This window comes from Phocoena sinus, chromosome 11 (genome assembly GCF_008692025.1).
Source record: "Phocoena sinus isolate mPhoSin1 chromosome 11, mPhoSin1.pri, whole genome shotgun sequence".
In the NCBI taxonomy this organism is placed as follows: domain Eukaryota; kingdom Metazoa; phylum Chordata; class Mammalia; order Artiodactyla; family Phocoenidae; genus Phocoena; species Phocoena sinus.
In genome coordinates this window covers 69193687-69206197 of record NC_045773.1, presented here as the reverse complement: position 1 = coordinate 69206197, position 12511 = coordinate 69193687, and the positions used below count along the sequence as shown (strand labels likewise).

General features: G+C 39.6%; 1 protein-coding gene across 1 annotated transcript in view; it reads left to right on the top strand.

Moving 5' to 3' along the window:
* The first annotated feature begins 225 nt into the window (after positions 1 to 225).
* The window catches only part of KIF6 (kinesin family member 6), a 382614-nt gene continuing 370328 nt past the window's right edge, over positions 226 to 12511 (top strand). Inside the window, exons 1-3 of the mRNA XM_032648910.1 lie at positions 226 to 370; positions 4205 to 4314; positions 9355 to 9429. Coding sequence (XP_032504801.1) covers positions 305 to 370; positions 4205 to 4314; positions 9355 to 9429 — 251 coding nt within the window. The 5' untranslated portion in view covers positions 226 to 304. The remainder of the gene's footprint in view (positions 371 to 4204; positions 4315 to 9354; positions 9430 to 12511) is intronic.

Sequence of the window (12511 nt, the reverse complement as noted above, 5' to 3'; positions counted from 1 at the left end):
CCGTTAACCACTCTCCAGGCCAGCTCTGGCGTTAAGCCAGATGCCGGACCTGACCGTGCGCATGCGCAGCTCTCCCCGCTAGGCTCTGCCCCGCCCCACCCTCAATCCTTCCCTTCGGGCCTCCCCAACCCGTCAGCAACCAATTAGGGAGAGGAGGCGGTCCTGGTTGGCGCGGTGCTCCTTGGGTAGTGTCCCTAGTTACTGTTGCTAAGGCTTCGTCTCGCCTGAGGTGGCGGGAGTCAGAAGATTTGGGAGCCACGGTCTGAGAGAGAGGTCAAGGGTCAGTGCAAGAACCGGGGAGGAGATGGTGAAGCAGACTATCCAAATTTTCGCCAGGGTGAAGCCCACTGTCCGGAAGCAGCAACAAGGGGTACGGGTCGGAGCAGCACGGGCGCCGGCGCGGCGGGGCCTCCCAGACCGGGGGAGGGGCGGCACGCGAGGGGCCTGGGCTGGGGTGAGTGGTTCGGCGCCAGGCGCTGGATGCGGCCCGGAGCTCAGCACACTTGGACACGGAGCCCGGGCAGCCTCGCAGACTCCCGCGCATTGCGGTCAGGGGCGCGGACAGACAGACACCCAAATACACTCCCACCCAACCCAGCCCTGCGGGTCCAGACTAACCTTCACAGAGCCACATGCATACCCCCGGACACACATGTTCACGCAGCGGCGGACACGTGCACGTGAAGGTACGTCTGCGTGTACGCTCACGTAGACTGCGCCTCAGCTGTTCACCGTTATTGCACCTTTCTGGAAGACAGTCACACAGCTGTGCCCACCCAGGTACACTCAAGCTTCTCTTTCGTCCTCAGGCAAAACGTGCAAGCAAGAGAAACGTGCCTATCCATGTCTGAGATGATAGGACAGTAGTTACAGATAAAGGTACACAAAGCATACACGGTGCTCTGCCCGCAATGGGCCCTTAGAATTCGTTGACTAACTATTGTTATCAGGAACAGAAGCATGAACGTTGACATACACTCATTACAGATATGGATAGATATTTATGCATCCTGACACAGAATACACATAAACTTTTTATTCAGAAAACATTAACTGAGCATTACTAGGTGTTTCCTCTAGGGTGCTAAACTCGAAAGGGTACAAAGAAGGTTAAGACATGACCCTTACTCTGAGCAGAGATATTGTACTTTGAATGCTTCTCAAACGTTGTTTTCTTTCCCTGGGAAGGACCATAGTCATTCTTACCACTTAGGTGCTTTGTCTACATTATCCCTGAGTCTCAAGAGAACTCCGCAAGATTGATGTCATTTTCTTCATTTTATAGATGAGGAAGCTGAGCCTCAGACAGGTTAAATAATTTGGCCAAGCTACCCACCTACTGAGTGGCAGAACCCTGATTTTAATTAAAGATTTTTTTTTTCCCAAAGCTCTTGGCTCTTGGGACAAAACCTTTTTGCCTCACAAAATAAGGATAGAGGCAAGGGCAATCTGAGTCCTGTTCATGAGTCTCTGGAATGGGCATATTATTAATAATATTTTATCTCTACCCCATATCTACACAGTGTGTATGTATATATATGTAACATCATAGCAGCTCATAATTTAGCATTTGCCTCATGTAATTTATGTATTTAAAACAAGGAGAATATAGTGTCTTGTCATCGTCATCATCAGTCTTTTCCTTCGTGGAATACATTTAGGAAAAGATGCATGAGAAGACTCCAAAGAAAATATTGGCTTTTTTTTTTTTTTTTTGAATTTTAAGGAATAAAGAGTATAGAAAGGAGCCATGGGTATCATCCCATTTTCTCTCCTCCTACATTCATTTTCAAGAAGGGTTGTAAAAGTGCATCAGTTATAAAAATTATATGTAACATTTCCCTACCCCCCCAGCCCTCCTCAGATTCTTAGCTAAAAATATTGAACTTGTCTACATTGACTCAGCAGTCAGAAACAGGTGCTTGGATATGGTAACATGAGAAGATGGATAGAAGTGGGACTGGGGGTGGTGGTGGGTTGATGGAGAACGCTGGATTTAATTTGAACTTCCTCTTTCCTTAAAATGCAATGTTTGAATATTTCAGTGTGCCTCCTTTTGCATTTCTTTGGTGAGATTCGGTGGAGTGGCTTGTTTGCTACTCCAGGAAGTATTTTTAGGTATCATAGTGTATTTTAATAATGACAGATTCTTACCGAGATGCAACATTATGCCGCATAACACAAACACGAGAGAACACAGATGAACGAATTTTGAGTTCATCTGTGCCTGGAGCAGAGAGTATCCCTGCTCTTCCTTAGAAATCCCACTTTTAGCACCCTATCCTTTTGCCCCCCAAAGATTGTGTGGTTGTTTCTCTGACTAGAAACGCTCCTTGTAACGTTAAACCAAGTGATTCAAAAGTGTTTTTTTTTTTCTCTTCATTTTGTGGCTCCATTACTTCATTAATCATATTCCCTAAGGCACTATATATTAAATTATGATAATTTATAGATTAATACATTAAAAGGTACGTAAGAAGATGCTCTGTGATCATTTTAACAATGGCAATGCTTTTCATTTGTATACTGCTTTGTATATTTTGAAATATTTTCATATTCATCCTTGCATTTGATCTGTCTCCTATTAAAAACAAACTATCTCACATTTTTATGACTAACGGTAGAAAGCCAATCTATTAGAGTAAACAAGTTTTTTCATTAGGGACTTTTCTTAATGCCTCAAAGAATGGCTTAATGAGAGGAGTTGAAGGTCACAGTAGCTACTCTAATTATTGGTCCTTTTTCTCTTCTGAGTACTGAGTGTTACAGATTTAAAAAAATGTATGGCACCCCTCACTCCTTTATGTTTTATGTCTTACACACTCCTTTAACTCACCTGTCTAGCCATTAACCTTTAAAAAAAAATAATGTAGTGCCCTATACTATATAATTTTTAAATGTCTCTTGAGAAAACCTAGCCAGAAAGCCTTGGACCTGCTGCCATTACTTTCTACAAATAATTTTATTTTACAGCATGACTTTTCTTACATGAGCTCCTCACATTTTAAATGAAAGGGCTCAATAAAAATCTGCATAGGAAAATTATTCAGACTTTCTGGAGATTTAGATAGGCTTTTACTTATTTAAAAATATGACTTTTCCCCCATAATCAAGCATCTAAATGGGTCTTAAACAGGAAGTATTGCCTGTTAGAAGGAATTTTATTTCTTGATGAAAGACAAGAAATCTTTTTTAAAAACCTCTAAATCTAATGACTAACATTTTTTATGGTGCATTACAAAATGCTTCCATTTCCATGACATCCTTTGATCCCCACAGCAATCTTGTAATGGAGGCAATTCTGTTTTCTTCATTTTATGTATAAGGTACCGAGATTCTGAAAGCAGTAGCTGGTCACACAGCTGGTGAATTGAGATCAGCGTTAGACCCAGGTCTTTGGACACTGGATCGTAGACTTTTCTTTATTCCCCATGATCTCTTTATAGGCTTGACTCTTGCTTTTCCTGGCCAATAAATAAAGGAGTAGGTAACCAAGAAAAGAATCAGGGAATATTACAATTGTAAAGGCGATTGGTTAAGACCCTTCATTTCCATATCAGCTTAAGGAGGTTAAGTGATTTCTCCCAGGTCATTTTCTAATTAGTGGCTGAGCTGGGAGGAGAATCTTGAAAATGACATCAAAGACATGAATTACATGTCTCCTTTGAAACCACATGTCTTTCATCAGATGCTTGAATATGTCTCGTGGAAACGTTTACTTCTTTGAACATAACTTGAATTACGGCATTCTTGTGAGCTCTCTGAGAAGGCTCAGACCCAGTCCTTTCGTCTCTGTGTCTAGCATTTTGGAAGTGCTCAGAAATGCTTATTGGTTGTAGTAAAATGTTAATTTCTGGTACATAATTCCAAAGTAATACTTAGATAATATGTTGTTGTCAGGGCTATTAGCTTCTCAACAATGGAGACAGACACTTGATACTCAAATTTGAATGTTACATCATTCAAAGAGGATTTGAGCTTTGATTGGGCATTGATTTAGGTTTTACCTCTTGTTCAGTTCCATATATTTGTTTGTGTGCGCACAGAGTTTAAAGAGGAAAATTATCCAAATTGTGCTATGTTATGACTTTTTATCTGAAAAGTGCAGTTTTTTAAACACCATTACAATGCATGTCATAATAACATGGTCATTGTTCAAGCCATAATTTTACCATTTTATATTCATTTGTCTTCACATTTTCAGATTTATTCCATAGATGAAGATGAAAAATTAACACCTAGCTTGGAGATCATCTTACCTCGTGATTTGGCAGATGGATTTGTGAATAATAAGCGAGAAAGCTACAGATTTAAGTAAGCCTTTCTCTTTTCATCTTCATTTCTGTTTTACTATTGAACTAATTCTTGTACTGCGTTAATAGCCACTGTGAAATCACTGGCACCATTTCTTGGGGAGAATGTAGTACAGTTCTCTCTTTTTTTAAAAATTTATTTAATTTATTTTATTTTTGGCTGCGTTGGGTCTTTGTTGCTGTACGTGGGCTTTTCTCTGGTTGCAGTGAGCCGGAGTTGTGGTGCGCGGGCTTCTCATTGCAGTGGCATCTCTTGTTGTGGAGCACGGGCTCCAGGCACGCAGGCTTCAGTAGTTGTGACACGTGGGCTCAGTAGTTGTGGCTTGCAGGCTCTAGAATGCAGACTCAGTAGTTGTGGCATGCGGGCTTAGTTGCTCGACAGCATGTGGGATCTTCCTGGACCAGGGCCCGAACCCGTGTCCCCTGCATTGGCAGGCAGATTCTTAACCACCGTGCCACCAGGGAAGCCCACAGTTCTCTATTTTATCTAGTAGATAGAATTCAAGTTGTCTTTTCATTGCTGTGCCCAAAGTTAAAAAGGGGATATATTTCTGTATCCAACAGGATAGCCCAAGATCTCAGCCTTTCTTTACTATATCTGTTTATCAAGTGTTATCTTTTTCCTTTTTGGCCCACTATAGTTTAGCTCTTATAAGAAGTTCAGTGCATGACTAAACTTTATTAAAGATGTGCGCTGTATAGGTGAGCCTTCTTAATAACATAAATGGTGTACTGACCTCAAGTGTACATATGTACGCTCTGTATCTGTACCGTCCAGTGTATCAGCCACTAGCCACATGTAGCTCTTAAGCACTTGAAATGTAGCTGGTCTGAACTGAGATGCACTGTAAGTGTGAGATATATCAAGGATTTTTGAAGGCTTAGTGTGAAATAAAAAGAATATAAAATAGCTCAAGATTTTTTTTCATATTGATTACATGTTAAAATGATAAAATGTTGGATATATTGTGTTAAAATATATTATTAAAAATAATTTTACCTGTTTCATTTCACTTAAGAAGTGAAACTACTAGAAAATTTTAAATTACACTTATATGCATATTTATGTGTTATGTTTTATTTCTCTAGCACAGTTCAGAACTGTATGGTTCAGGTGGAAAGTAGCAAAGAGCTACCCCTGGATTGTCATCAGTGCCCTTTGTCTGAATACTATTCTAGTAGCCAGGCCTTAAATTTGGGGATTATGGCTGTTTCATACTGCCTTTATTTTCCAGTTTCAGATGACATCATTTCCTTTAATCCCCACTTTTGATTTCTGGAGAAGTTTGAGCCCGAGTTAAACCCATATTTAGTCTCTGGCCTAAATTTAGGTAGGAGATTCCTGGGTCCTGCTGAAGGAATCCTAATTGCTCTCTTGCATTCCTCTCTATGCTGTTTTTCACAGGCCTTATTTTGAGACTCTTCTTGCCCTTGCCCTTTGGATAAAACCATCTCAGATATTTTTTTGTGTTTCTCTCTCTCTTTCTCTCTCTCTACTTCTTGTTTCTCCTCCCCCCTCATTATTATTGTAATTATTGTTATTATTACTTTGTCTTATAAAGATTCTCTTTGGTCTTCACAACTCCCCCCTTTGTCTATCATGTATATATCTCTCCCAGCGCCTCCACCCCTTCTTCTTCTTGCGTCTCCTTTTACAGTAAGTACAAGCAGGATGGCTAGCACAAGGTTACATGGTGAGATGGTCCTAACCTGGTCTTTTTGGCTCCTCTTTGCCTTTCATTCTATCCTTTAAGGAGTAGCCTTCTAATATATGACTTACTTTTCTGAAGGGGCATTCTCCCACTGGTGTAAGCATGCTACATACCTTAGTAGCTATGACTTAATGACAGATACCCTAGACCTGTCTCCACAAAGCCACAGTTTGCTAAAACATTTTATTCAGCATGATTCTGTTTGAATGCTAAGAAACAGTTGGCCATGTTTCTATCCATCGGCCCTGTCCAAAGTACTCTGTGTGTTATGTAGATACAAACAGAGTGCAATTTAAACACATGCTTATTGAAAAAGTGCTATCTGCTTATTTTTAAACCTCTTAATCATTCTTTCTAAATCTCTGAATTAAAAACATTGGTTTAGTATTTTAAATAAAGAAATTAGTAAAATACATATGTTCAGAGATAAATATTTAAGCATTTTAAAGGCTGTTTTCTCCCAAGAAAATTCATGCAATCGATAAATCTTTACTAACCATCCACTGCATGCTGTTTTAATGGCTAGGAATACAGCAGGGAATGCCACCAAGCTTCTGCTCTTAGGTGCTTACATTTTAGTGGGAGGAGATGGACGGGCAAGGTGTATGTATCAGAAAGTGTTGAGTGCTGTGGAGAAAAATAAGGCAAGGGAAGGGAACAAGGAGTGCTGGGATGAGGGGCAGCAAAGTGGCTGCAATATTTCACGGGGTCTTCAGGAAAGGTGTACGTTTTAACAAAAACTTGAAGGTGGTAAGGAAACGAGACATTCAGATACCTGGGGGATGGGAATTCCAGGCTGAAGATATAGCAAGAGCGAAGTTCCTGGGATGGGAGAGTGCCTGGCACGTTTGAAGAAGAGTGAGAGATCTGTGTGGCTGGAGGAGAGTAAGCAAGGGGTCTGGAGGGGAAGAAGAAGGTTAAAGGGGCAGCAGAGTGGACAGATCATATGGAACTTTTCCCAAAGTGCTGAGAGAAGGTAATGGGGGTTGTGAGCAGAAGAATGGAATAATCTCACTTATGTTTGAGCAGGATCATTCTTGCTAGCATGTGGAAATAGACTGTGAGGGAGCAAGGGAGACCAGGCAAGAAATTGTGGCAACTTGGGCCAGAGTAGTAGCAAGTGGAAATGTTGAGAAATAGTTGGATTCTGGATGTATTTTGAAGGTCAAAGCTGACAGAGTTTGCTGATGGGTCATATATAGAGTGTAATGGAAAGAAAGGAGTCAAGGATATACTCTAAGGGTTTTGGACTGAACTTTTAAAAGGATGGAGGTGTCATTTACCAGGATGAGGAAGACCGGGAGGAACAGGTTTGGGGTGAGAAGAGATAAGCAATGACCACATTTGAAATGGTCTTTAGAAAAAGCCTACACAACCTCCTAATAAATGAAAGGGCCTGCTAGGAATCAGGAAACCTACATTATGTCTCAAGGCACATTATAGATTAGCTCCATGGCCGTGAGTAAGTTGCTTTATCTCTCTGGGCCTCAATTTCTTCCTCTATAAAGGATTAGATTGAACTTATTAAACTCTTTGATTCTATTTTGCTCTTCAGTGGTTTTCAGAAGATAGCTGATCATAATGACTTTCCAGATTACTATACAACTGCATTATATAAAGTAAAATGTTTGGGGGTGATGATATTTTATGTTTAATGCACAATGTGTGATTTATTGAAACTCCTGCCATCTCTTTGGTTTACATGGTGGTAGATGTCATTCCTCTTAAGGAAGTGGAGTTGGGAATGGCTAATTCATTCGCTCAGTCATCACCAACCTGGTAAAAGAAGAAAAACAGCATCATCACCTAAAAGCACCGCTGGGTCTGTGCTCAGACATCACAGTGGGTTGCTCTGGAGAGCACGTGAGCAGCCGTGTTATCTCAACATTCCTATCTGAAGCCCTCATACATCTACCTATAGGGTCTTGAGGAGTGTCTGGGCACACTCAGTAAATATTGCTGAAATATAACCTGGCCTGCTAAATGAGTACCCAGAGTGCCTTACAATCTCTCTTTGTGTATAGTTTCATTATTTGCTTCTTCAAAAGGGTGGTTGGTATGCTATAGGAATCTTTTGAAATTAATGTTGATTAAATACAATGAATTTCATTCCATTTTATATCCAACCCAGCTCCAGACATCCTTCTGAACTCCTGAGTAGTGAAAACAAACCTACATTTCATGTAGTCTCTACTTTACTTGAACATGTGCCCAACTCACTTGTGTGGGCAGATACACACACCAAAGGTTCCTAAGCACTTTGAAAGCTGCTTGGGATTTGGGTGTTCCAAAGGTTTTGCTTTAATGTACCCCCTCTCCCAATTTTTATTCTGAAAACTTTTAAATATGCAGAAGAGGTGGAGGAATGATGCAATGAAATCTCCTTTACCCTTTGTGGGAAATTCATCAATTGTTAACGTTTTGCCCTCTGTGCTTATGCATGCACTCTCTCTCTCTCTTTCTCCCCCTTCTCCTTGCCTTCTCTCCCATTTTTACTTTCCTTCCTGTTTGTATTGCTCCCTGTCTGTTTCTTCATGATGTTTGAATGGGGGCTATATTTGCTGGTTGTGAGTTAACACATTGTATAAGGATAGGTTGTGAGTCTCCCCCCAGGTTTTCAGCTGTGCTTGTGATCCTGTACTAAGCTAAATCAGGGTGCCATTGCAAGAAGGGTGCAATGGATACCATCCCCCCTCCCCATGGCTCGAGCCTTGCCAGTCGGATCAAGATTTCCTTTATAGGACAGGTCTATCTTAATTTACTGTTTGACTTTTGACTCATGAACAACAAAATGAAACAAACTGTCCTCTAAGAATTAAGTAGCTGATACTAGGTGCAGTACCTAATTAATGGAAAATAAACTTCAGTTTAAAACTTTAAAACTAAGTTCAAAAATCATACATTTCACAGCTGCATTCTTTTCTTACAGGTCAGACATCAGAAGTTCTTTGGCTGTTTACATCCTGTTCTTGGGTTTCCATTTCATGCACTTATCTAGATTTGAATTTGATGCCAATTGCAGACACTGTCCCTCTTGAGAGCTAAAAAACACACAGTTTATTATTTGGTTCAAAGCTGCTGCGGTTTTTCAGAGGGATTTATTGTGCAGATCTTGTCAAAGCAATACTGTTTACCCACCATTTGTATACAGGGGTACAAGAGTACAGTGTGTTTGGGGCTACAGGGCAAACATTGTGTTAGGTTAGTTAAGCCCAGTGATGTAAATATGAGGTAATTTACAAAGCTTTTAGGAGAAAAAAAAGTATGTATTAATCCAATAGTGTTTGAAGGCTCAAGCTTTTAAATAATTACTGTTTTCACATTTGCAGATTTCAAAGGATTTTTGATCAGAATGAAAAGCAAGAGACCATTTTTGAAAACATTGCCAAACCAGTTGCTGAGAGGTAGGATTTCCTATATTTTGTTCAGTGGGTTAGTGGTTTTTCATCTTGCCTTCAATTCTCAGATAACTGTGGTAATGTGCTTCAGTATATCAATTATGTACTCAGGCTGTAGGGCATGTGATGATGGCAGTACTAATACCTTCTATTGTTACACCTTGTTTGTTTTAGATTTAGATTCTGAGCCTCAAAACAAACCAGTGAGATAGACAGAATAGCTATTATTACTCCCATTTTGAAAGATATGTAAATCTCTGAGGATTAGAGAGATTAAGTAGCACTGCTCAGGGTTAGTGGCTAGTAGTAGCAGAGTCCTAGATGGTTGTCTGACTGTTAAGTCCAGTGCTGTTTTCTGAGTACAATGTTTCAAACATATGGTTAGACAGATGAAGGACTGTGACACCTGGGAGGCCTAATTCTGGATGACCCAACTCTACCTCTGTGTAATAACTCTATTTCAAAGCTTGACTCTTAGCTTAGGTCCCTTTTGTTTCTGTATACCCGGGTAGTTCCAGGCTGCTGACTACCGGAACCAAACTCACATGAGAATAAATGATTCTGAATAAACTGGAGTGCCATTTTATTAATATATGTTGGCAAAGTCTCCTTGAGACTAGACTCTCAAGCCCTTAGATAAGCACGCTCTCTTTCTGTAGGGAGTCTGTATGGGAAACTACTAGTAATAAGATTGCTTTCTGATCCTGAAATCATTTGGGTGATTTTATGACCTAATTAACCCCAGATATATCTACCTTTACTATTCAAATGAAAAATATGTCTGCTAAGTAAACCCATTTTTCAAGTCCACGGATCAGTACACCCTCAACCACGACATTGCTGAAAATATATCGACACACATTGTCTCCCAGACTCCTATCTCATGAATCCTACTCAAAGCACGCCCTTCTCTCTTTTTTCCCAGCTTTATTGAGATATAATTGACACATGACATTGTGTAAGTTTAAGGTATATGTGTTGATTTGACACATTTATAAGTTGCAAAATGATTCTCACCATAGTATTAACTGCCACCTGCATCTTGTCACGTAGTTCCCATTTCTTTTTTGTGGTGAGAACATTTAAGATTTAATCTCTTAGCAGCTTTTAACATTTATAAATACTATTAGCTACAGTCACCATGCTGTCCATTAGATCCCTAAACTTGTTAAGCCCTTCTCTTTTTATACAGTCTTCCGTCATAGTGGGTAGAATATAATTGAGTAGGCTTAAGCTATTTTAGTTGTAGTCACAATCCAACAGCATCTCTTTAGACTAAATTCAGGTCTCCTTGACTGGATGTCACACATTTCTAAAATTCTCTTCTTTTTAGTAATGTTTTGGGTTATGTCATTTTCCAGGTAGCCCATCCCATGTGTTTTATTTTGAGCCTTTCTAAAATCATTCGGGGAGGGGACCTTAGTTTGTGTTTCATGGATGTCTGTTCCCCCCCCCATTACTGACTGCCTCTCCCATCTTGAGCCCACTTCCCCCTTGAGGCCTTGCTGTGCCCTCTGACAGGAATTCTCTTCCTTCAGAAATCTGCTTAGTTGCTTCCTCAGCTCTTTTGAAGTCTTTGTTCATGTATCCCCTTCTCAGGAAGGCCTTCCTTTATTAGTACCCAATTGAAACTGCATTCCCTGTCACGCTTCCCTATTTTATTTGTTTGAGCACTTATCACCCTCTGACTTACTATATAGTTTACTTACTAGTTGCTTTGTTTGTCTGTCTTCTACTAGAACAAAAGCTCCATTGAAGGCTGGATATTTATTTGTTTTGTTCACTGACTTGACAAAGATGCCCAGCCTGATTGATGATGACAGGATTTGAAAGATGACAGGCAAGAGTATTTTTGTCCAGGCTGCTCAAGTTGGTCCTAGTGAATCATATCTTTCATCAGTAGGAAGCATTCCTCATTGTCCTTTTTAATACTTTTATTCTTGTATCCCATTTTTCCTGAAACTATTTTTGCTATTTTTTTCATGCTAGCCTCTATCTGCTTCATCTTTCTCGATCTCTTAACTCAACTTCCCTGTGTCATTTTGTCTTTAAATATAGGTCTGGTAAATAAAATATATTTGGCTTTTGCTTTTGTAGCTAAACTCAGAGTCCCTGATATTTAATTGGTAACTTTAACCTGTTAATATTTATTATTATTACTGTAATAGTGTTTGGAGCTATCCTCTCAGGTTTTTTTTTTCTATTTATCATACTCTCTATTTTTTTTCCCTTTCATGCTGTTTGTTGGTTTGACTGTGCTCTTTGTTGCTTTTGCCACTTTCCATTTTCTCTCTCAAGGTGTACACACCTCTGTGTGGTTTAAATTCAGATATTAAAACTTATTTGTATTTTTTCTCAACATCTGAACTTCCTCCATCTGCCTGCCTGTCTGTCTCTCTTCTCCCCAGGCAGGGACCTTAGCACACTTTTACTTTGCCTTTCCTACTTTCCCAGAACTTTAGGTATTGAGATCTACTGATCATTTTATTCAGGACTGTTGAAAATCATTTTCATTATCAGCATTTGCTTAAACTTATCTCTAAGTTATTTTTCTTTGCTTTTCACTGTTTCTTATACTTATGTCTGTTCCTTGGATTCCCTTTTAGTTTTGCTGGTAATCATCTTCTAATAAGTTTTTAGAGAGAGTTCAAGACTGGGGAGCTTTCTGAAGCTTTTCATTCCCCTTCACAGTTAAATGACAGTTTGACTGGGTATAGAATTCTAGGTTAAAAATTCCTTTGTCTCATAGCTATGAAGATATTGCTTCATTGTCTCTTTGTATGCAGTGTTGCTGAATAGATGTCAGTGTCAATCTGGCTCTTATTTCCTCTTAGGAAATACCCTTCTTTCCTGGATGTTTTTAGGATTTTTTTCTTTTTCTTTTTATGAAATTTTATATCAGTGAGTCTATTGATTGTCTAGGTATGGCTATTTTTTCATATAATCATTTATTCTTGTCTCTCATTCAGCCACTTCAATCTGAAAACCCTTATATTCAAGCTCAGGGCTCATCACATTGCTAATTTCTTTGATGATTCAAAAATTAATTTTCTTCCCTCTAACTTATTTATTCTTTCTTTCTGGAACT